The sequence below is a fragment of the Armigeres subalbatus genome, unplaced genomic scaffold, assembly GCF_024139115.2.
Source record: "Armigeres subalbatus isolate Guangzhou_Male unplaced genomic scaffold, GZ_Asu_2 Contig561, whole genome shotgun sequence".
Lineage (NCBI taxonomy): Eukaryota > Metazoa > Arthropoda > Insecta > Diptera > Culicidae > Armigeres > Armigeres subalbatus.
In genome coordinates, this window is record NW_026943327.1 from 161,552 (window position 1) to 186,160 (window position 24,609).

Below are 24,609 nucleotides of genomic sequence, written 5' to 3' on the forward strand. Positions count from 1 at the left end.
TGTGGGGCAAGTGAAAAATTGAAATCGATTTTTTTGTTTTCCAAATATTTTGTATCCTAAAAGTATTTTTCAAAGATCTTGTTCGCAGGCATATAAAGATTGGATAGATGATTCGTTATGTCATAAATATGATCAATTTCAATATTATCTTCAACTTTTATGACTTGATGAACATGAAATATACGATTTCCTTTACCCACTTGCCCCACTGTACCTTAGTAATTATATTGATCCTGTTGGGATCATTCAGTTTACTTTGGAGTGATCCTTTAATCATACAACGTGTCGAATATCGATAAGACAACAGTTTTTTACATGAATAATCAAGAACTGTGATACAAGATCGAAAGAAATAAGCAATAAAACAAACCGATTATATATCATTTACTAATACGCAAACAGTGTCGCTTGCTTTCATCGGAATTAAATTCACTGGCAATGACCCATGCCTTGTTGCCCACGCCCAAAATGATCTGAGTCACGTTGATTTCCCGCTGGTAAATCACCGAATGGTTCTCCGCTCTCAATGTATGACCTGGTTTCCATTTAACGACCGCGCCATCTCGTGGTATGATGTAGTACAGGTTGTCCCATAGATCCAACTTTAATCCTTTGGCGCGACCCAACAACCGGCCCAGGTACGTCACGCTAGTTTTCAGTATCATTTTTTGTACTCCGCATTCGGGGAACGACAGCTGACGAATAGTTTTCACAGGAAGTAGGAACAAACGACCACTCAGGCTATCCGAGATGTACAAATGATTCTGGTTGATGGCAACCTCTGAGAGTGAAATTGGACTGATTGGCGATAAATCCTTTCTTCTGTTGGTGAAAAACGAAATTCAATATTAGAATGCACTTAACTACTGATGACGTCCACGTACTCAAATTTAAGTTTCCCGAAGGTCTGTTTGAACAAAGAAAATATAAGAATATAGTCAGTGTCTACCATAGTGACAAACGCGCGAGTATCTCCATCTGATGCTTTGATTGGATCGACTACTATAGAGTGGAACGCGTTGCTCGAGGTGCTAAACTGATACATTATCTCTTTATTCGGAACCAAGATCAAACTGCGAATCACTATTTTTGGGCTGCAAAAGCCTTCATCGTCACCACGATCCAAGATCCACAACCGTGCACCCGCATCAACATCCGTGCAAATCACATGGTTTAAATGGTCACAACACTCGTGCCGCCCGGGACGATCGTTTTCACATAATACGCGTGGTCGAGTACTCAGTTTATTCTCTGGCCAAGACGCCTCTACCAGACTAACGTTGGAGTCTTCAATTGTGATGAAAGCTCGCGATTTGTACAACGACACATGCTTGATGGTGAAGTTCTGAATGCCCAAAGAAGATAAATCCCAACCGAGCACGAAACTGGTGAAGTGGAATATGGTGCAACTTAAGACGCCGAATGAGACCATGACACAGCGGCGGGGTACTGTGTAACCATCGGGTTGCATTGAGTGACTAAACAAGGTGAACAAACTTTGCATGCATTCTTTGTACGAGAGACTAAACAACGCTGAGCAATGGGTTTTCGGAAAATAACGTTTAAACTTTTTGCTTTTCTTGTTCAAGAAAATTGTACTGAAAAGCTTTGCTTTCACACTAAAAACAATCGGAAGTTACCATACCTGTGAAATAATAACACTAATTGATGTTTGCCTTCGATGTATTATTGGTTTCGATAAACTCAGAACTAATTGTGTACATTACATACATAAATTAAACCACAGTTCAAAAATTAAAAAAAAAACTTCTTAATAAAGTATAAAAAAAAGCTCGAACTTTGGAAATATATTGACACAATTTAATTCCTAATTTAAGTTCCTTTTTATGAAAAACATAAAAATGATAGAAACGATCAATCTCTATAAGTGGATCATTTCAGACTAAAGTTGTCTTGTAAGATTTATTTAAAAAGAAGATTTATTTAAAATATATTACTCATATGTGGTCCGTAAAACGAAGAATTCGTCCTCATGATTTCTGTAAATAGTGTATAAAAATATTGTTTTTAGCTTAGGGGCCGTACACTAATTACGTAAGCACTTATGGGGGGAGGGGGGGTCGGCCATATTCTTACGCTCCATATAAATAAAAATTGGTTTGTATGGGAAAAATCTTACAAGGGGGGAGGGGGGGTTGAAAAACCCAGAAAAATTGCTTACGTAATTAGTGTACAGCCCCTTATTGTAAGTTTTCTTTTCAAATATTAGTTAATAATATTGCGGATGGCTAATAATGTTCGGCATGGCTCATTGTTCGGCATTGAAAAACAGCTGATTCCAAACAAATCAACGGAAAGCGTTTCGAAGATATCAGCTGATAATCATTTTGCCGTCGCGACGCTACCATTTCCATTGGGTGACACCTTTTACACATACTACGGCAAATCAGAGCCGACATCGCGACCAGCGTAAACATAACTGTTTTCTTTGTTTTTTGTTTTTATCGATTCATTCATAAGAGAAACAAAACACACTGTCAAAAATTTCTCTCTGATGATGATGCATTTGCCAGACAGGAGAGCCGCGAGAGTGTGTTTATTTTTATTGGTTTGCAAAACGTAGTGATTTTTACTGATTGTGTTTTTAACGAAAAAGCACCGAAAACGCGATGTCGTTCCACCGGCGCTGTGGCAAGCGAATTAAGCTGGTCAACAACAACCGAACCGCTATGCGAAACATCAGCGAGTTCAACCACGGACTTGTTTTGAGCGCCGAGCCTCTGCAGGACGATGTCCTTTTTGAAGTGCGAATTGATGAAAAGGTGGGTGGCCCTTATCGATTTTTCCATTTGGCTTCAATTATGAAAATGCATTCTTTTGCTATGAACAGATCCATGCTTGGAGCGGTAGCATCGAAATCGGGGTGACTACGGTCAATCCAGAAGCAACGGAGTTGCCTCCGTGTGCGACAAAGCTACGTAGTGGAACTTGGGTGATGTCTGGCATTTCGGTACTGAAAGATGGAGTGTCACTGTTGGAGTACTACGGTTCGGATTTAGATAAACTGGGTGAAGGGGACCGTGTGGGTGTCGTGCGAACGGCCCAAGATAAATTGGTTTTCTACGTCAACGGTGAGTCACAAGGAGTGGCCGCCGTAGACATACCAAAAAATGTGTATGCTCTGGTGAACTTGTACGGGAAGTGCGTGCAAGTTTCGATCTGTCCATCAGACAGTCTGGAATACAGCAACGAAAGCACGCAAATTTCTCAGAACATCGATATTGCAATGTCGGTGGAGATGTCCGTCAGTGCTTGCACCAATGGAGGGGGTCCGTCAGGTGTCGGATCGGATGGGATGGATCCCAACGATAAGCTACGTTTCCACACCAGATGTGGATCGCTAGTTAAGCTTAGTGCTAATTGCCGAACTGCAGAAAGAAGGCGTCCATTGGACGAATTCAACAATGGAGTAGTAATGACCCATCGTCCATTGCGGGACAACGAACTTTTCGAAATAAGAATTGATCGACTAGTGGACAAATGGTCCGGATCGATTGAGGTTGGTGTAACAACGCATTGCCCATCGGCGTTGCAATTCCCAGCTACTATGACAAACCTTCGAAGCGGAACCATCATGATGTCCGGCTGTGGCATTCTCACTAATGGCAAAGGAACTCGCAGAGAATACGGAGAATTCAATCTCGATGAGTTACGTGAAGGTGATCGCGTTGGAATGATGCGCAAATCAAATGGGAATCTTCACTATTACATCAATGGACGTGATCAGGGCGTTGCAGCCACCAGAGTGGCTCAAACACTTTGGGGTGTAATTGATCTATACGGAATGACAATCAAAGTCACGATCGTTGATCGTGACGAACGTGAACAACAGAACCTAGTTACTAGGCGGAACAATCTCATGAGTTTACCCGTTACTGAACATGAATTAATTCCTGCAAGCCCTGAAGTGGACTTCAGCCAATCAGACCGATTATTGTTTCATCCCATGTGCGGATCTCATGCTAGTGTTACACACAGCGGAAGAACAGCTCTTCGCCCCAATGCTTCGGACGATTTTAACAATGGAGTTGTGTTGACTAGACGTCCTCTGAGGCCCAACGAAATGTTCCAAGTTCGCTTGGAAAGAGTTGTCACTAAATGGGCCGGTTCAGTAGAAATGGGAGTCACCACACATAGTCCAACGGAGCTAGATTTTCCATTTACCATGACTAACGTCCGCTCCGGAACATGGATGATGACCGGCAATGGAGTAATGCATAATGGTATGACAGTCATAGAGCAGTATGGACAAAATCTAGATCGTTTACAGGTCGGTGATCGCGTCGGAGTAGTTCGAAAGGATGATGGAACTCTGCACTTTTGGGTCAATGGTGTAGACCAAGGACCAGCAGCTTCGAATGTCCCGGAGAAAGTCTACGGTGTCATCGATCTGTACGGTCAAGCTGCTCAAGCAAGCATCGTTGACACATCAGAGTGCGGAACACCAGACACTGGCAATTCGACGATCTCAAATACAACTCTATTTAGCAGTGAACCAAAGTTGAAGTTTCATTCCGTTCATGGAAAGAATGCTCGAATTTCGAACGGCGGATTGACGGCTTGTAGGCCAAAAGCATTGGCGGAGTTCAACGATTCTATCGTTTTTAGCAACAGACCACTCCGCCAAAGGGAGTTGTTCGAAATTATTCTCGAAACAGTGGTTGACCAGTGGAACGGTAGTATCGAGATTGGCGTAACCGGAATTCGTCCGGATGAACTGAGCTTACCGAGCACGGCCACTGATTTGGAGCACGACACAATTATGATCTCAGGAACTACATTGATGGGTAACGGAGTAACGATTCGGAATGATCTTCCGTTTGACTTGGACACTTTAACTGCTGGCTCCCGAGTGGGAGTAATGCGTAATGCGGACAATATCCATTTCTTCATCAACGGAGTGGACCAAGGCCCATACTATGAATGCAAAGCTCCAAATTTGTACGCTGTCATCGATTTGTATGGCCAATGTGCCCAGGTAAGCATCACCACGCCGCAGCCTGACATTCGAGCGCCTTATGCAATCAGTGAGAATTCCCAGAGCTTGCAAGCGACATCAGTGATTCAACCAGCTCTCGAAGCAAAGCATCGTTGGTCTTGCATTTCCGGAAATGTCACGCTGATGCAAAATTGGACGTTGGCCTCACGTTGTACAAACGCAGCTTTGTCACATTGCTTGGTGTTCTCTGAAAGACCCCTCGTCGTGGGAGAAACTTTCGAAATAAAAATCAACGAGGTCAATTCTCTCTACGCGGGTAGTCTAAAAATCGGAGTTACCGATCTCAATCTCTCGGACGAGCACGTTCGTAAAAACATTCCCATTAGTATGAAACGAATTCCTGCCAATGTTTGGTACGTTAGCGGCAACGAAGTACGCTACAATTCAACTTTGCTACAGAAATCTCTTGCCTCGTTAGATTGGCTTAGAGTTGGGGACCGCATTGCTATAGAACTAACTGCATCGCGAACTTTGAAGATCCTGTTGAATTCAGAGGATATGAATATCAGTTTCCAAAACGTTTCAGAGGATATTTTTGCTGTTGTTGAGCTAATGGGATCCACAATGGCCGTTCAAGTAATCTCATCGCAAGGACCATCATCGCCACTCAGACCATGCAGCCTGCGACTCCAGGACTCACTCGAGCTTGGACTAGATCCTCTGAACAAACAAGACTCGATGCTTGAATCGATCGATTCTGATAGTCTGTCGTTCGAATTCTCCGAATGTCACGGTAAAAACATTCAACTTTTCGATGACAAGAAAACGGCCTCGAGGGTCCAATCCTATCACCAAGGAATTGTGTGCCTATCCAAGCCTTTGTGCAAAGGTCACAGCATCAGTATAAAAGTAACCCAACTGAATTCTAAATGGAAGGGAACTATCGCTGTTGGGGCCCTTGGAGTATGCCCCGGAACCCATCAATTCCCCTTCCCGACATCGGCTATCCTCTTCCGAAGGCCTTGTTGGATCGCTACTCATGATTACATTAACATCAATGGCAATAAGACTCAATCAAAATATGCGGAGATCTTTGACCAGATTCAAGTCGGGACGGTCATTACCCTGACGCTCACCCATGCAGGAAATTTGAGTATTACATTTGGGCAGACACAGTTAGACGATCTGGCAGTCGGGTTACCCCACCACATCTACCCAGTTTTCGATGTGTACGGGAAATGTGAGAAGATCTCGATCGTTAATGGTGATGCAAAAGGCGGTAGTCCGATCAATGAGGAGTTGGCGACAATGCCGTTGGGTGCGATCGCTGCAGGAGTGTCCGGCATTTTAGCCACCGAAGTAGAGAACGTTCCTCAATGTGAAAAAGCGGACTTGGAGATCCATGAAAAGGAAACCGATGCAGCAGCTTGCGCTTCCAATCCAGGACCATCAGTAATGTGAGTATCATTGATAAGGCTACCTAAGTAGTATGTTATAAAACATGTTTTTTTTTATTTATTGTAGGAGTCGTTCTGTGATGGACAGCGTTTCTGAAAACCTGTTGATGAATATTTCCATCAAGAATCGTACGGCAAACGAAGCACGAAATCAAGATTTATCAAATTCTTGGTAAGACGTTGTAACAATTTTATATCGATTCAATCACCTAAGTAAGATTTTCGTTCATTCCAGCTGCCTAAGAGACTCTCTTCAACTTCAACATTCCACGAATCTCAACATTCAACGAAGTCAAAGCACTCATCGGTTTAATGCCCTGCAGGGTAGCTTCGATAGCAATCGCGGCGGAGAGTTGTCCCAATCGGTCAACTGTGATGAAGGCTTTGAAGACTATCGCTCCAATACCAACAGCAATGGTCAAACGAATGCTGCCAGTAATCCGTTGGCATCATCCAACCAAGCAGCCCAGGAGAACAACACTGATCCGAACTATCTGGAAGACGTTGACAGCAATATAGATTTCAGTATTCAACTCAACGAGTCCGAGGTAGAGGAAGATAGCAACACGATCGCGAACAATCGTGCGAAGCTGGGCCTACCTCTACAGGCATCCTGTTCGACGGCTCCGGAGCACCAGCCTCCGATAGTACAATCATGTACTACCGGTATCAGTACTTCAACGAGTCGTCGTGCTACCATCGTTGAATTTGTTGATGATCATATGCGTTCCTCTCGTACTAATTCTGTGTCCTCCTCATCCATGTTGAGCGTTGTAGAAAATAAGGACTGCGATTATCTGAAGCTAGTGATGGGATTCAAGCGCACTTTGATGCTTCCGGAGGTTTTCTTCGCAGGAGACACTTTCGGATGTTTCTGCGAAGGATGTGCGCCATCGCTGCAGAATTCGTTGGTTAAAAGCTGGGTGCGGTTCAAGCTAAATCAAACGCTGAGCAGTTCGAGTGCAGTTAATACGGCAGATGATTCTGTATGGACTACGGCTTACTACAATGCGAGGGTTGAGAAGATCCGTTCGGTTTTGGACCATGGACAGCCGCTTCCGATCGGTAAGTTGACTAATCGTTAATCTTTCCTATATTGACTTGGCCTTTTTCTTCAGAATCCTGTCAATTTCTGCCGGATGGATCGACAGTCGGTGACCATTTTGTGCCCGGCACTCACATTCTGTTGCAATCATCGCCGGATTCGAGCGAACGTTCGCAACGGTCATCATTTCACCGTTATATGGCAAACAGTGTTTGCTATCGAATTTGCGCCACCTTCGAGGTACGCGTCCGTTCACAATCTCTGTCCGCTATAGACTTCGGCGAAACACCTGCTGCAGGGGCTGGAACCGGTGAAATTGGCTCCACGGCCGGTGCCAACGGGTTGCGCTATTGGACCACCAAAGAAGCGGATGCATGCGTATTGACGGCATTGATGGTGTTACTTACTCCGGTTTAGAGGAGAACTTATGAGACTACTTATATATGTTAGAATGCTTGAAATGCTAAAACAAACATTGCTTATATCAGTATATATTAATCGTGCAATTATAGTGTTGTGCTTAATTTTTGCGATGTTTTATTCATGATGATTCCATTTATTTTCCTTGTATTACACCCCCGTTTCCTAGCTAAGTAAGGTACAGTGGGGTAAGTGGGTAAATGGGGTAAGTGAAAAAAACGCAAGTATTTCACTGATGAAGCACAGAATTATTCAATTTCACTTCACAATCATACAAGGCCATTCAAATCAACGCTTTGAATAAGTGAAACATGAAATAATGAACCATTTCAACATGCGAGAGTAAAAGTTTATTAACCTTTCAAGTTTTGTTTTTGCACAAGTTGTTTTGCGTGTTAACAAATACAAATATTTTTTTATGTTGGTTTCCATTCATTTCATTTCATTTATTTAGTCTACATCTAAACAGATAACACTGAATCAACAATTTGACGCCACAATACACGATTCGAGGCCGCATCTCTCCATCCTCGAATACGTCCCACGCTAGCCAAGTCGTTCTGCACCTGGTCTGCCCATCTCGCTCGCTGCGCTCCACGTCGTCTTGTACCTGCCGGATCGGAAGCGAACACCATCTTTGCAGGGTTGCTGTCCGGCATTCTTGCAACATGCCCTGCCCATCGTACCCTTCCGGCTTTAGCTACCTTCTAGATACTGGGTTCGCCGTAGAGCTGGGCAAGCTCATGGTTCATTCTTCTTACACACCGTCAAAGATGGTCCTAAGCACCCGTCTCTCGAATACTCCGAGTGCTTGCAAGTCCTCCTCGAGCATTGTCCATGTTTCATGTCCGTAGAGGACAACCGGTCATATTAGCGTCTTGTACATTACACATTTGGTGCGGTGGCGAATCTTTTTCGACCGCAGTTTCCTCTGGAGCCCGTAGTAGGCACGACTTCCACAGATGATGCGCCTTCGTATTTCAAGACTAACGTTGTTGTCAGCCGTTAGCAAGGATCCGAGGTAGACGAATTCCTCGACCACCTCGAAGGTATCCCCGTCTATCGTAACACTGCTTCCCAGGCGGGCCCTGTCGCGCTCGGTTCCACCCACAAGCATGTACTTTGTCTTTGACGCATTCACCACCAGTCCCACTTTTGTTGCTTCACGTTTCAGCATGGTGACCAGCGAACCGGGAAAACCGGGAGAAAACCGGGAATTAAAAATCACCGGGAAAATGTCGGGAAATATGCGGGAAATTCAATAACCACCGGAAAATTTTCAAATCTGCAATTGTCTCTTTGTAAAAAATAGTGCAGAAATCTCAAACATCATAAGAGAATTGGTAAACTCATTCGCTCATTCCATTCTATTTCAGATTTTACAATTTTTCGTACATACTGTGAATTCATACAAATTTCTAAAGTAGGTTATGTATTTATGATATAGTCCCTAGATTCCCCATTTAATCAAGGATCAATCCTCACCAAAGTTGAGTTTCAGTCATAGTAGTTAATTACCACTCCGGGTTACTTATACCCTACCAATCGATTCCTTCTACGTTCTCCGATTTGTCCAAATAAATATATTAGGTATTCCTCCTCTTTTATTTCAAATATTGCAACATTTCCAAAGCCGTTAAAAAAGGTGAAAAAACACCTTCGTGTTCAACAATATTCTTGTATTCATCAAGAAAAAAATCAAATTTGTCTTTCACGATCCTCATGATGCATCAAAGAGTTGTGACGATGGATTACAATTCCTTCTAGAAATTTTGTAATGAGATATAAGTTTTGGATTAAAATATGTTCACAAGTTGTATAGCAAATTTAGTCTTGAAAGGCGCTGTTTCTGATAGCGCATTGGTGGACACAAATAAATATAAATTTGAATAATTAATAGAAGTATGCATGACAAGTTTCCCAAAGCAATCAAACAATACCTAAGCTTTGTTGCTTTTTTTTAACTCTATATAATTATATTTATAATGTTTAATACCAATTTGTTACTATATTATCTATATTTCAATTATATATAAAATATCCAACCAAGATAATTAAAAAAAAACTCAAAACTTAGAACGCATGCTCGATTTAAACGAATTTATGTAGTTTCGATCAACCGATTTATTTTTGTGTTATTCGTTGCTTAATGCAGGAATTTTACGTTATCGGCATAGCATATGTGGTAATATTAAACATGTGAAAAATAAAGTGCTTATTTCTTAGTTTTAAAAGCTTTTTTATTAAGATTTTTTTCCTGACGAATGAAAAAAAAATTCTCAACAAAAAAGCTTTTAAAACTTAGAAATAAGCACTTTATTTTTCACATATTTAATATTCTCACATATGCTATGCCAATAACGTAAAATTCCTGCATTAAGCAACGAATAACACAAATCAAAACGGTTGATCGAATCTACATAAATTCGTTTAAGGTAACTCGGGGAAGGAGGCACTACACACCGTGCTATTTTTCCTATCTTTTGTCTCTTTCTAGCATTATCACCTCGTAACTTTGGAGCAGCGTATTTCGGTTTTCAGTTGTTTGATGTAACTGTAAATGTATCAGCATGTAGATTGCGAGTAAGCACGCGCCGCTGATTCTTTTTCAAAATCATATTTGTCGTAGAAAAAAATTAAGCATTCAATGATGAAAATTATGACGATTTGATGATTGTGTTGGGCAAAATCGAACAGTAAGTTAATAAAAAACGAGAATTCACTAAGAGCGTATTTATTATGATCTGTAGTTCGTTTTTGTACAGTCGCGAATGATCGATAAAGGAAACGGAAATACATTTATAAAGGCGAAAAAGGTACACGGTTGATTTCTCTCGCAGCGTCAAGTGAAGTTGTCGTTAATGATGGGACGTACTCTATCGGCAGGTGGTGTAATCTAACACTCCTCCTCATCAAATGCCGGTAGATAGTCCAAGTAAACCAGATAGCTGTCTAAGTTTAGATGTTCCTAACGGTTTTGTTAACAGGTCAGCTGCCATTGTTTCGGTGGGACAATACTCCAGCCGGATAACGTTTTGGTCGCACAGCTCACGTACATATCTCTCCTTCGTCTCTATGTGCTTCGAGCGACGGTTAATTCGATCAGACTGTACGAACTGTATGCATCCTTGGTTATCCTCCATAATACATGTCGGTTCGTTTCACCCATATCGACAAACAATCTTCTCAACCATATCACTTCTTGGGCTGCTTCTCCTAATGCCACGTACTCGGATTCCATTGAACTAAGTGTAACACAATGTTGGAGTCTGCTTCCCCAAGAAATGGCTCCCCCAGCATACATGAAAACAAATCCAGTAGTTGAGCGACGAGTAGTTATGTCACCCGCCCAATCGGCGTCAGAAAAACCAATAAGACCGGTTTCTTTTCTGTATTCCAATCGAATATCCTTGGTTGATTTTAAGTAACGAAGCACTCTTTTCGCTGCGTTCCAGTCACATTCTGTTGGTGAACACACCTTTCTGCCAAGAATTGATGCACTGACACTAACATCCGGTCGAGCACACACCGCAATGTATAATAGGGCACCCACGAGACTCCGGTAAGCAGAATTGTCAACAAATGGCGCACTATTATCCGAAGTCGAAACAAACCCTGTGTCCATTGGGCATTTGGTCGGTTTTGCATCCTGTAGTCCGAAGTATGTTGCGATCTTATCAATGTAGCTTTCTAAAGAGATACTGTATTTTCCTTCTAGACGTTTGATCTCTAGTCCAAGAAAGTAGCCCGGTTCTCCCAAGTTGGTGATGTCAAACTGCGTGTTCAACGCTTTTGCTATTTTATCGATTTCAATTGCACTCTGACAGGCGACGAGTAAGTCGTCAACATACACAAGCAGAAAGATTCGCTGGCCTCCAACGACTTTTGGTATAAAGACATTGATCAGTATCACTTCGTCTAAAACCCAGCTGCTGCAACACTGTATGAAGGCGTTGGTTCCAGCATCTGGCCGACTGCTTCAAGCCGTAGATGCTCCGTCGAAGCTTACAGACGAGATGTTCCTTTCCCTCAGTTATGAAACCCGGTGGCTGTTTCATATACAGTTCCTCATTTAGATTACCGAAAAGATATGCGGTTTTAACATCTAAATGGCGAAGAATAAGGTTATGTTGGGATGCGACAGCTAACAATGTTCGCAGCGTTGTTTGTTTGATGACGGGAGCAGATGTTTCCTCAAAATCTATTCCGTACCTCTGAGTGTAGCCTTGAGCTACTAAACGAGCCTTATGTTTTACGATCTCGTTCGATGCGCCACGTTTCACTTTGTAGATCCACCTACAACCAACCGCTTTACGTCCCTTTGGTAATTCCGATAGCTCCCATGTTCCATTTTTGATGTGGGACTCGATCTCCTCCTCCATGGCGGCACGCCACTCTGCTTCGTCGGGACATGACAGAGCTTCTTGCAAAGTATGTGGTTCCTCGTCACCGGCAGCACGAACTTGAAAAATTTCTTCCAGGAGACGCCGTGGAGGAATACCTTTATTGATACGCGATGAACGACGAAGTTGTCCTACTTCTGCTGAATTGTTGTTATCCGGATCGTTGTCATCCATTTCATTCTCCGGATTCGAATCTACTTCCGGTAAATTCACGCTTTGTTCTTCAGCATTTTCTTCTTCTTCAGACACAGGCAGCTGAATATGCTTCACTTTTCCAGTTTCAGAGTCATTAGGCTTGTCACAATCCTCACTACAACCACTTGTATACTCAAGGAATTTTGCATCCCTACTCACGGTAATACGGTTTGTTGCGAAGTCAAGGAAGCGATACGCTTTCCTTCCTTCGGCATATCCGACAAATATCATTTTTCTTGCTTTGGGGTCTAGCTTTTGTCGTTTTACATCTGGTATATGCACGTACGCTTCGGCTCCGAACACTTGAAGGATCGAATAGTTTGGTTTCTTACCCCACCAGCGTTCGAACGGCGTCACATCAATCGCAGCAGTCGGTGACATATTCAGAAGAAAATTTGCAGTTGTCACAGCTTCTCCCCAATACTGTTTTGGCAAACGGGCTTCCGACAAAAGACATCGCATCATTTCCTGCAAAGTGCGATTCTTCCGTTCCGCAGTACCATTTTGTTGAGGGCTGTAAGGCGCAGTCTGTTCCAACAAAATTCCATTGTCAGCCAAGAATTTCTTCAGAGAAGTACCAGAATATTCACCTCCTCCATCCGAGCGTAAAATCTTGGGCAGCCATCCGAACTTTTTTTGCAGCATTTTTGCATATTCTACTATTTTTTCCAGCAGCCTCCGATTTATTAGTCAGCAGGTACACAACACAATACCGGCTGTAATCATCCACCATAGTCATCAGGTAACGATTCCCGCGTGGCGTTGCCACCTCCAAGGGTCCACATAAATCAGTATGGACGAGATCTCCCACAGCATTCGATATTGATCCAGACTTCTTAGGAAACGGTGCTCGAGCCATTTTATTTTCGTAGCACACAACGCACTCGGATTTAACCAAACACTTTTCTAATTTCAGTCCAATCCCCAGGTTATTCCGAACGATTTTCTCAATCGCGTGTTCATCTCGATGACCGAGACGACGATGCCATGCATGGATGCAATCATTATTGTGACCCACAGCCGCCGAATATGCCTTCTGTGCTGATGTCTTCAGGCGATACAAGTTACCACATCTTTCAGCACGGAGTATGATGTTACCTTCCTTTACTATTTCACAGTCAGTTTGACTAAACTTCACGGAACAACCTTCATCGGTCAGCCTACTTACCGACAGTAGATTACCGATCAACGCCGGTACATGGTAAACCTGCTTGATTGCCACAGGAACAGTCTTACCACATCCATCCAGCGAACGGAACCGGCTCAAACTTACTCCCACTGCAGCGATCTTATTTCCATTAGCGAGGCCAATCGTTGTGCTAATTTGCTTGACATTTTCCAGGAGCGATGCGTCACTGGTCATATGCGATGTTGCCCCCGAGTCAAGGCACCACACCACGTCGCCAGATTCGCCACCGGGTAACCCCGTGGCCAGACACACTTCATCAGCTTCTTCTTCGTCAATCACTACGTTTGCCTTCTGGCTACATGCACTTTCCTTCTCTTTCTTCTTCCGATCATATACCAATTTCCGGCAGTCTCTCCGAAAGTGTCCTTCTTTGCCGCAGTAGTGGCACACTTTTTCCTTCTTCTTCTTTTCTTGTTTGTATACACTCACTTCCATCTTCATTGCTTGTTCGTTCCCAACACCGGCATTTTCGCACGACTTTTCCATCCGCTTTCTCCACTCGTCCAGCAATTTTCCTTTCACGAACTCCAATTGCAAGTCAGCTTCTGGTCTGCTTTCTAGTGCTGTGATCAAGCCGTCGTAAGATTCGTTCAGACTCGACAGGATGATAGCTACCAGCCAATAATCTTTCAGGGGATCTCCCATATTGGACAATCTGTTTGCCAGCTGAGTAATTTTAGCCAAGTGATCCGCCATGCTCCCATTATCCGGTAAATGCATCCGAAATAATTTTCGCAGAACGTGTGTTTTTGTAGCAAGCGATGATCGAGCATGATAATTTTTCAATGACAGCCACATTTCATGTGCAGTTGAAGCATGTCAGGGTGTCTACTCATATGTAAAAACAAAATTCCCTGATTTTTCCAGGTGTTTTACATTAATTTCCAGGTAAAAACAAACGTGCCATATTTAGGCTTAGCAGCAATATAATCAATTAAAAAAAAGTAAATATTGCAAAAAATTTGTTTTTAAAAAAATTTTTGGTGGCCCTACAAAAACAATGTTGTAAATTACTTAAGAAATTCCTCCAGGAATTCCTTCGCAAGTTTACCCAGAAATTGCTTCAGTCATTTAATCAAAACTCCTTCAGGAATCACATAGGACATTCCTTCAGGTATTCCTTTGAAAATTTCTCCTTAGATTCCATCGAAAAATCATACGGGTTTTAAGAATTGCTTCAGAACTTTCTCCAGGATTTAATTTGAAAATTTCTTTGCAAAAACTTTAGAAATCTCAAGGAATTGTTCCGGAAATTCCTTTAGAGATGCATTTGGCGATTCCCACCACATTTTTTTTAATTACTTTAGGTGTTTGTTCGAAAATGTCTTGTGAAAATCCTTCGGAAATACCTTTATAAAATACTTTGCAGATTTCTTCAGATATTCAGCCCTTGATTTTTTGATCCGTGCGCCTATGCCGATCTTGGTACCGTCGTCTGACGTCATTTGGCTACCAGGATATTGGAAGCTTTCAACATTCTGAGTGAAACTGGAAGGAGTGTTTACATTTAACGATTTGGTTTTGTTGACGTTGATGACTAAACCTGCCGAAGAGGAGCGCTCGGCAAGGTCGTTGAGCTTACTCTGCACATCAGAGCGCCGTTGCACGAGGAGGGCAACGTCATCAGCCAATTCGAAGTCGCTTAGGTGCTCCATGGTTATTCGGGATTCCTTCGGCTATTTTTTCAAGAATTCTTTTAGAAAAATCCTTCACAAATCACTTTACAAATCGTGAATTTCTTAAAGAAACCATACGAAAAATCGTCTGGAAATTCGTTTTGAAATTACTTCGGGAATTCTTTTCGGTTTTTATCTTGGACATTCCTCCAGAAATAATTTGCACAATTGCTAATCTTTCTTATGGACACTCTTTTAGTGATTTCTTTGAAAAAATCCTCGGAAAACTGATCCCGGAATTCCTTCGAAAGTTCCTTTAGGAATTTCTTTGAAAAATCCTTACTAATTAAGTATTTTTTAATATATACCTAAAGAATTTCCGAGAGAATACTAAAAAGAATTTACAAAGCAATCTCTAATTGATCTTCCGAATTCCTAGATTTCTCCAAGAATGGCTTCGGAAATTCTCCAGGAATTCTTTTGAAGATGGCAAAATGTTTTTTGCGTAGCAACAATCCATTAACGTTCACTACATTTTCAATAGATTTGATTCACTTGTCCTAAGACGAGTTTATACCATCCCATTGAATTCCACCACTTAATTGTATCTTGACAGATACGTATTTCGACCTCAACAGTAAGGCCGTCTTCAGTGTCTCGTACTTGACTCGACTTGAAGAAAATTATCGCAGCTTACACTATTTATACTATGCGTAGGTATAATAATTTATCTAGGTACTTATCTAGTTACATTTCGTACGGTGCTTACTTCTACTTGCATGTTGCGCTTAATGCTTAGGTATAAACTTGAAGAGCCAGGAGCTACCATTTCCTTGATCTTTATTCAACAACCGCGTTTGTACCTGTCGGTAGATTTGATTGCTATATATATTCAAATATTTTTAAGGATTTTTTCATCTTTTGAAAGAATTTCACTCATTATCACCGTGTATTGAAATTTCCCTGATTATGTCAGGAATTCCCTGATAATTCCAGGTATTTTCCAGGTGGGGAGAAATTCCCTGATAATTCCAGGTTTTTCCAGGTAGTAGACACCCTGTTGAAGCATGTAAAACATGGCATGTTTGGCTGTCATCAATTGATAGTCCGATTAGAGCACGAGCCTTGCCATCCTTATACTGCTAAGAGGAAGTTGGCACTTGCGGCGGAAGTTAATCGATTACATTTTTCAATCCTTCTTTCAGCAGGACAAGCTCCATGCGGAACTTCCAGAGCTCGTAGTTAAAGTCGTTCAACTTATCTACGCCCAAGCTCATGTTCGCCGCCATGTTGCTTTGCAATGAAAAAACGATGACACGCCGAAGAAACAATTTTTCGCGATACACTTCAACCCGATTACTACTCCAAACCGTCCGCGATACTCATACGTGCACTCGCGACGCTGGGCCCATAACCTGTTGGGCAAAATCGGACAGTAAGTTAATAAAAAACGAGAATTCACTAAGAGCGTATTTATTATGATCTATAGTTCGTTTTTGTACAAAGTCGCGAATGAATGAAAAAGGAAACGGAAATACATTTATAAAGGCGAAAAAGGTACACGGTTGATTTCTCTCGCAGCGTCAAGTGAAGTTGTCGTTAATGATGGGACGTACTCTATCGGCAGGTGGTGTAATCTAACAGATTGTTCGTGCTTCCCGTATACCCTTAAATTGAGCATGCGTTCTAAGTTTTGAGTTTTTTCAAATTATCTATGAAAAAATTCAACCGCGATATTTTTCTGCAGAATCGCAATGTCTAAATAATTTGTCATGAGCTCATACTTATTTGAATAATAAAGCTAAAAAAATAGTATTATTTAGGCCAGCAAAAATCACTCTTCTACATTTAAATTGGCAGTTGCAGTATAATTGTTTATATGGAAATTATTTTCTATTTTTAATATTTAAAAATCCGTGGGTTATTTGAATTTTTCTCTAACAGTTATATTTTTTTTTGTATCGGGAAATTTCCCAAAATACCGGGAGAAAACCGGGAAATAACCGGGAATTTGAAATTCAAAATCTACTGGCCACCCTGTTTCAGGCGGGTGTACCGTTCTGCCACCTTTGCAAATGTTCGGCCGACAATGTCCATGTCATGTTGGGACCTGGTATTCACGGCATTTTTAAAGGATTTGCCGTACAGTAAAGATCTGGTCCGTTGTCGAGTGGCCGTCAACGAAGCCGGCTTCCCACGAACTCATTCACTAATGGTGACAGACGACGGAAGATGATCTGGGATATCACTTTGTAGGCGGCATTAAGGTTGGTGATCGCTCGTTCTCACACTCCAGCTTGTCGCCTTTCTTATAGATGGGGCATATAACCCCTTTTTTCCACTCCTCCGGTAGCTGTTCAGTTTCCCAGATTCTGACTATCAATTTGTGCAGACAAGTTGCTAGCTTTTCCGGGCCCATCTTGATGAGCTCAGCACCGATACCATCCTTACCAGCTGCTTTATTGGTCTATAGCTGTTGGATGGCATCCTTAACTTCCCTCAAGGTGGGGGCTGGTTGGCTTCCATCGTCCGCTGAACTAGTCATCTCCTCCGCTGCCTTGACTTTCACTGCCTGTACTCTCAGCGCCATTCAAATGTTCCTCGTAGTGCTGCTTCCACTTTTCGATCACCACACGTTCGTCCGTCAAGATGCTCCCATCCTTATCCCGGCACATTTCGGCTCGCGGCACGAAGCCTTTGCGGGATGCGTTGAGCTTCTGATAGAACTTGCGTGTTTCTTGAGAACGGCACAGCTGTCCCATCTCCTTGCACTCCGCTTCTTCCAGGCGGCGTTTCTTCTCCTGAAAAGGCGGGTCTGCTGTCTCCGCTTCCATCTATAACGTTCCAGGTTCTGCCGGGTACGTTGCTGCAGCGCGACCGCCCGCGCTGCGTCCTTCTCCTCCAGAATCTGTCTGCACTCTTCGTCGAACAAATCGTTCCGTCTACTTCGACCCGTATACCCGACGTTGTTCTCCCCTGCGTCGTTAATGACTGCTTTGACTGTATTCCAGATGTATTCCAGGGAGATGCTGCGCGTATGCAGTGGCGATATCAGGTTGCTTCAGTCGCTCTAGGTCGTACCGCGGCGGTCGTCGGTACCGAACATTGTTGATGACGGATAGTTTTGGGCGCAGTTTAACCATCACCAGATAGTGGTCAGAGTAGATGTAAGCGCCACGGTATGTCCTGACGTCGATAATGTCGGAGAAGTGCCGTCCATCAATCAGAACGTGGTCGATTTCTGATTCTGTCTGCAGTGGTGATCTCCAGGTGTACCGATAAGGGAGGTTGTGTTGGAAGTAGGTGCTGCGAATGGCCATATTCTTGGAGGCGGCGAAATCAATTAATCGTAGGCCGTTTTTGTTTGTCAACCGGTGAGCGGTGAACTTTCCAATAGTCGGTCTAAACTCCTCCTTAGCGTTCAAATCTCCTATGATGATTTTGACGTCGTGGCTTGGGCAGCTGTCGTACTCACGTTCCAGCTGCGCGTAGAATGCGTCTTTATCATCATCAGTGCTTCCGGAGTGTGGGCTATGGACGTTGATTATGCTGAATTTGAAGAACCGGCCTTCGATCCTCAATCTGTACATTCTTTCATTGATCGGCCACCACCCGATCACGCGCCTTTGCATATCGCCCATCACTATGAAAGCTATTCCCAGCTCGTGTGTGTTGCCGCAGCTCTGATAGATGGTATGATTACCTCCAAACGTTCGCACCATCGATCCCTTCCAACAAATCTCCTGCAGCGCTACGATGCCGAATCCACGGTCCTTGAGCACATCGGCGAGTATGCGTGTGTTCCAGATGAAGTTGAGAGATTTGCAGTTCCACGAACCGAGTTTCCAATCGCTAGTCCCTTTTCGTCGCAGTGGTCTTCGCCGATGGTTCCGGTCCGTACTCTCTTGTTGATTGTTCGTTGCTTATGATTTTTTAAAGGCTGGCTTGCAGGGCCTGACACCAAACCCCTACATTTCCGGCGGACCATTCCTCATTATTTCCGGTGGACCATGGTGCACAGTTTCACTTAGAGTCCCTCGCTGGCACTCGGACGATGATCCAGCCGCCCCTAACATGGAGAACAGACGCTGTTGTGAGCCGATCCTGACATGGAGAACAGACGCTCAATAAGATTTGCACCTCCGGAGAGGAGCAAACCCCCCCTTCCCTGTCAGCATACGACCATAGTTCCCACCGGGGTTGGTTACCCGATCTTCCCTAGGGTTGCTCGTATCCCGGCCAGCACCGCGGGGAGGTAGGGATAGGAGTTGCTGGGTAAGAGGCTAAGGACCGCGAGATGGGGTCTATTTTATTCCTTCAGGTACGCGAAGTACCAATGGTACGCTTTACCCAGCATTTGCCGTGCCTTTACCCGTTATTTGAATCAACCTTAGTCGAAAATAGGAATAGCGACGGATAGCAAATTTTGTTTTCGATTTCAAATTTTGTTGATTCAACAAGTTTGGTGAATAAATGTAAAGAAATATTTTTATTAGTTTTATGCATTAACAGTTTGTTGATTCTACTCATTGTAATTTTAGTTTCGGGAAGCGGGCTTGGTAGTCATATGGCTACTGCTTCTGCCTCATACGCAGGAGGTCGTGGGTTCAATCCCAGGTCCGTTCCATTCTCCTACTTTGTATCTTCCTCTATATTTCTCATGTTCTAGCAATCGCTAGAACTGGAAATGGACTTTCATACCGTTTCCATTTTTATTCCTATACCTTCAACTTGAGTATTCTAACAGTAATCTGCTAGAATTGGAAATGAACTATAGAGCTCGTTTCCTACATCCAATTAGAAATTCCATCAGTTACCTTCTCCTATCTATCACATTGGCAGCTCGTTAACCAAGACGAACCTCTGCCTCTCAACCTAACCCAGAAATTCCAACAAATTCCGCATGAACTCGTGGCAAGTGCAGAGGTATATTCGGCTTGCAGTGGGCGAGTGATTGCATCATCATTTCCTCCCCCTTCCCTACATTGACTCGCATTCTGACGTGGCAGGCGCCAGTATGACCTAACAAATGAGATCACCAGTACTTGTACATTGAAGATGTGTGCTAGTCCCAAGCAAACATCTGTTGGTTCCCTGTGCAAGAACAGCTGATCTGGTCATAATGGAGTAGCAACTACGAGCAGTCAATCAAGCTCAAGCTCAAGCTCAAGCTCTACTCATTGTAATTTTAGTTTCAACGAAGCTATATTTGTCTGCGTGTGATGATAGTTCGTGATGGTTCCGATGCTAAACGAAGCTAGGCTGATGATGTAAGAGCTATTTATTGATAGTAGTTCTTGTCCCCTCGTCGCCTTTTCCATCGTCACATCGCTGCTTCTTTGCGACTAAATCGTGTTGACAGGCTTTCTAAATGCCTTGCCTGAAAATGAGCTGCGCGCATGCGGTATAACTGGCCTTGAGAATTCCTTCAGCGTTACTGTTGGTGGAATGGCTTGGAGTAGATGGATCCAACTATTCGAATTATAGATGCTTTCAAAGATAAACGAAACGGAGAACTGATCTTGTCTGGGGTAACAACGACATGGTAACTGATCGGCTCTTCTCCCCCTTCGTTTTAATCTTTTGCTGAAAATATAATCGACTAGGGTTGAGGCCGGCATTTTTTCGTCATAGTCTCACAAACCAATAGAAGAGACACTTTTTTGTCAAACTCATCCGTACCAAACCGTAAACCCCGCAGGAACGTGCATGAAGCGAAAATTCTTTTTCCAATAGAGTAATATTGTTTCACAATCGAATACGACAGTTTGCTTGCAGTACCAAATCAAAATGGCTTTCTCATCATTCTTATTTCCATAAACAAGATTGATGCGGATTTGTGTTATTAGGATTATCAGTAGTAGTACCGCTAACAAAATGTACCTTCATTATATTACTCAGTGCCGTAGGTAATAATAAATTATTCGAAAAGGGTTTAAATACATTTTCAAGAATAAAAAACACAAGTCCTAAACAAAACGTAGAAATAAATATCGCAGAACAAGTACCTTCTCTCGCATCTCGTGTTGAACGCTGCTTTACATCGCATCGAAGTGGAATCGGTGCGCTTCGAGGGACCGCTGGATTCGATCCTCTCGCTTCTCCTTGCCGTACAGTATCAGAATCAGCAACAGAATGACCAGACAGATGCCACCCAACGCAACGACACTCATCAGAATCAGCTTGCTAGGGGTGACAAACAGCTGCGCCTTCCACTTGTCGGTTTCGTCAATCGGGTAAGGGACTACAATCATCTGCGAGTTTGGGATCAGTTGCGTCCAAGTGCGGGAATGGTTGGATAGGCCGACGGTCAGCGAGTCGACAAAATTCGGAGTGCGACCCAAACCGAACGTTGTGTAGGGCAAGTGGAGCGAAAAGTAGGCGGATTGCGGGAGCTGCGCCGACGCACCATGCTGCGGATCGCCATCCTGGGTTGTTGTGTTGTATTCAATACGCGGACCGGGGAGGTTTGTGCCTGAAAATAAGCTCGCGATTATTTCGATTACGTCAATATTTTGTTTTACCGGATGCTGTCCAGAATCCCTCTTACCGTAGGTTCGTTTTTTCCGTCCCAGGGGTGTGAGTTTTTTTGGCCCTCGCTGATTCGTCAAACCGGTCAAAACGATCACCTTCACGAAGTTGGCATCGTAATCGAGAGAGTTCCGAAACGCAACGGGACGAGTAGTGTTGCCCACATTTTCCACAAAAATGACGTCCAAAATTCCATTATTGTAGAAATCATAGAACGAACCCATTATTGTTCCGTTCGTGAAGGGAGCCAGAGCCTTCCAACGTACAACGAAAGTTCGCTTCATGTGATTGCAAGCCAACTTTTCGCAAGGTACATTCTCCAGCAGAAATGTTTGAAACTGACCGGACGATTTGGACAGAGTCGCCAGAAGGTCCGGATATCCGTCTAAATTGAAATCTCCTCCTCGGAGCGTTATCACCTGGTTCGCCCAATTCGTCCTATCCGGAACAACAAAGCCCCAAACGTCATTATGATCATCCTTAAAATCAATCTGCAGATCATGAAAATGATTCCCGTGGTAGACTAAAATGCTAGAATTCATGCAATTCTTGTTGAAGCATATAGGAACAATCTGCAGCAAATTGCCATCCAGTTCTGCGTCTAAAAATATCGACTGGCCAATGTGTGCATCATAATTTCCGACAGGGAAGTCTAATTTATGAAGATAGAAGAACTCTTTCTCTGTATCCGTTCCCTTCCACACCTCATAACCTTGTTCGGTTGTGAGAATTAAATCCGCCGTGAAATCCTTGTCGAGATCAACGATGGCATGAGAATGAGGAACTTTCAGTGGGGTACCATGTCTCCCATCCATTGGGAAAGTATCTGGTAATCTCCTTTTTCCTGTAGATAAAAAGATAATTTAATTTGGTGCCTTTAGAGAAAAAAATACGTTTAATTTTGTGCATTCATTTAAAAAAAATTAGGGAAATCAAAATTGATTTATGTTTCAAACTATATTTGCTTGCCATCCTTACCATCTTTGGGCTTCTTGAAAATCCAGAACTTCCGCACGCCTTTCGTGTCCATTCCAAACAAATCAATGATAAAGTCCTTATCGTAATCCAGCGCCAACGGTTGCCCCTTCATAACTATTAGCGGTTCCTCATCCTCCCTGGTGCAGTTCATATATTCCGATCCGCCCCAGTTTATATAGACCGACTGATTGTCCCCTTCCCCTTGTACAGTAAACATCACATCCATGTAAGCGTCCCCATCGAAATCGCCCGGAACGACGCTGGTGATGTGAAAGTTTGTGTAATCGCACTTTGGCCCGGGCTGGAGTAGCGGTTTATCGTCACTGCCAAACAGGATCTGGATCGTCCGGAAATTGTTTCGCAGCACAAACATGTCGAACAGTTCGTCGGAATTGAAATCCCCGTACGCCACGGGAATTGTGTCGGTCATCGAACCGAAGACGGTGTCCGTAATGTCCACTATGTCCCCTGCCCTAGCCAGCTGACTGGAGCATACGAAGACCAAAAGCCAGGGCACGGATTGAATCATCATTAGGAACTGAAACTTCATTTTTGTAGCAGGTTTTCCACCTTAGCATAGTATGCACAGTATGGATTTAAACATTGACGGCATTTAAAAACCGTACTATGAAGCGTAATTTGAGTAATTTCGTAATAATCGAATATTATTCACAAATTTCACAAAATCTTTTGTTGATTCACAATATTTTTCGCTATAATGTTTGCTATAATAATCCAGACTGTCAAAACCGTCAAAATAGTCAGTGTTGCCAGACATAATTAAATTGAATGCCGACTTGCACGCTCAAATAAATTATTATTTCAAGACAAAATTTTCAAAACGACTTATCTGCTTTTGTAAACAAAGATTCAAACGACGATTTGACTAATCTGATAGCTCTCCCACGCAAACTAACACCATCAATAAGTAGGTGAAGGTTTCCGCTACCCGTTGATGGTGTTGGTTTGCGTGGGAGAGCTATCAGATTCGTCAAATCGTCGTTTGAATTTTTGTTTACAAAAGCAGATAAGTCGTTTTGAAAATTTTGTCTTGAATTTAATGCAGCTTGGCTCAGGGATGCCAGATAAAATTTTTATAAGTCTGTATCAATCTCAGTCAATCTCATCTCTGTATAGGGCACTGCACGGAAACATCTCTTTCTCTTTCGTTTTTCATAAATTTTGTCGTTTACTGGCCTTGTTGTTTTCTAATTTCTCTGCAGCGAGAAAGAGACAATGCAGTCCGTGCAGTGCCCTATGGAGGTATGAGGTACAGGAATTAGAAAATTATTCAAAACCATGCACTTTTAAAACGCTGAATATCGAAGTTTCAATAATCAAAAGTCGGTGTGAGGCTATGAACCATTCCACCGATTCGTTTAACTTTTAGTTAAAATTTGACAGTTCAATGGTTATTTCTTCGTGGTTAAAAATAACCCTTCTCCGGAGCATAGTTAGAATTGACAGTTCGATAGTTAAACTTTGCTCGCGAGAAAATTGGCGCAAAATCCACCCATTTAAACAGATTATTCTGTCAGTTCAGATTTGTGCTTTGATTCTGTTTTGGTTCATTTGTATGGATTTGACAGTCGGATTAACGAGAGAAACCTCGATAGTCCGGCCTTACATTTGTCGGATCAGCGGGGGTATACTGTAATATTGAAAATCAGATTAAATTCAGAGTGACAGTTGGAAAAATACTCGAAAAATACAATATGATAAATCAGAGATCGTTCGCTAATTGAGGGGTCTGTTCAAATATTTCGTAACGCTATAGGGGGTGGGGGTTTGTTTTATTTCGTTACGATTTGTTAC

At 42.8% G+C, this 24,609-nt stretch overlaps 3 protein-coding genes across 3 annotated transcripts; 1 reads left to right on the plus strand and 2 right to left on the minus strand.

Annotated features, from left to right (window-relative positions):
* Positions 1-222: 222 nt before the first annotated feature.
* LOC134204388 (uncharacterized) lies at positions 223-1,492 on the minus strand. Its single transcript, XM_062679204.1, has 2 exons — positions 885-1,492; positions 223-822 (listed from the first exon to the last, which is right to left on the minus strand). The coding sequence occupies exons 1-2, from the start codon at positions 1,469-1,471 to the stop codon at positions 381-383; spliced, it is 1,029 nt and encodes a 342-aa protein (XP_062535188.1). The 5' UTR covers positions 1,472-1,492; the 3' UTR covers positions 223-380.
* An 890-nt stretch (positions 1,493-2,382) lies between these two features.
* Positions 2,383-8,009, plus strand: LOC134204410 (neuralized-like protein 4). Its single transcript, XM_062679233.1, has 5 exons — positions 2,383-2,783; positions 2,852-6,417; positions 6,485-6,589; positions 6,653-7,482; positions 7,536-8,009. Exons 1-5 carry the CDS (start codon positions 2,631-2,633, stop codon positions 7,877-7,879), a joined length of 4,998 nt encoding a protein of 1,665 aa, XP_062535217.1. The 5' UTR covers positions 2,383-2,630; the 3' UTR covers positions 7,880-8,009.
* Positions 8,010-21,121: 13,112 nt separating this feature from the next.
* Positions 21,122-23,529, minus strand: LOC134204400 (T-cell immunomodulatory protein-like). The gene is made up of 3 exons (XM_062679215.1): positions 22,795-23,529; positions 21,836-22,660; positions 21,122-21,760 (listed from the first exon to the last, which is right to left on the minus strand). The coding sequence occupies exons 1-3, from the start codon at positions 23,342-23,344 to the stop codon at positions 21,324-21,326; spliced, it is 1,812 nt and encodes a 603-aa protein (XP_062535199.1). The 5' UTR covers positions 23,345-23,529; the 3' UTR covers positions 21,122-21,323.
* Positions 23,530-24,609: the final 1,080 nt, after the last annotated feature.

Coding starts and splice junctions, on each gene's coding strand:
- LOC134204388 (XM_062679204.1), bottom strand. CDS start 1,471: ATGCAACCCGATGGTTACACAGTACCCCGCCGCTGTGTCATGGTCTCA. Junction 823..884: donor TTCGGGAAACTTAAATTTGA/GTACGTGGACGT, acceptor TTTCACCAACAG/AAGAAAGGATTTATCGCCAA.
- LOC134204410 (XM_062679233.1), top strand. CDS start 2,631: ATGTCGTTCCACCGGCGCTGTGGCAAGCGAATTAAGCTGGTCAACAAC. Junction 2,784..2,851: donor AAGTGCGAATTGATGAAAAG/GTGGGTGGCCCT, acceptor TGCTATGAACAG/ATCCATGCTTGGAGCGGTAG. Junction 6,590..6,652: donor CAAGATTTATCAAATTCTTG/GTAAGACGTTGT, acceptor CGTTCATTCCAG/CTGCCTAAGAGACTCTCTTC.
- LOC134204400 (XM_062679215.1), bottom strand. CDS start 23,344: ATGAAGTTTCAGTTCCTAATGATGATTCAATCCGTGCCCTGGCTTTTG. Junction 22,661..22,794: donor TTTCAAGAAGCCCAAAGATG/GTAAGGATGGCA, acceptor TTTTATCTACAG/GAAAAAGGAGATTACCAGAT. Junction 21,761..21,835: donor ACGGAAAAAACGAACCTACG/GTAAGAGGGATT, acceptor GCTTATTTTCAG/GCACAAACCTCCCCGGTCCG.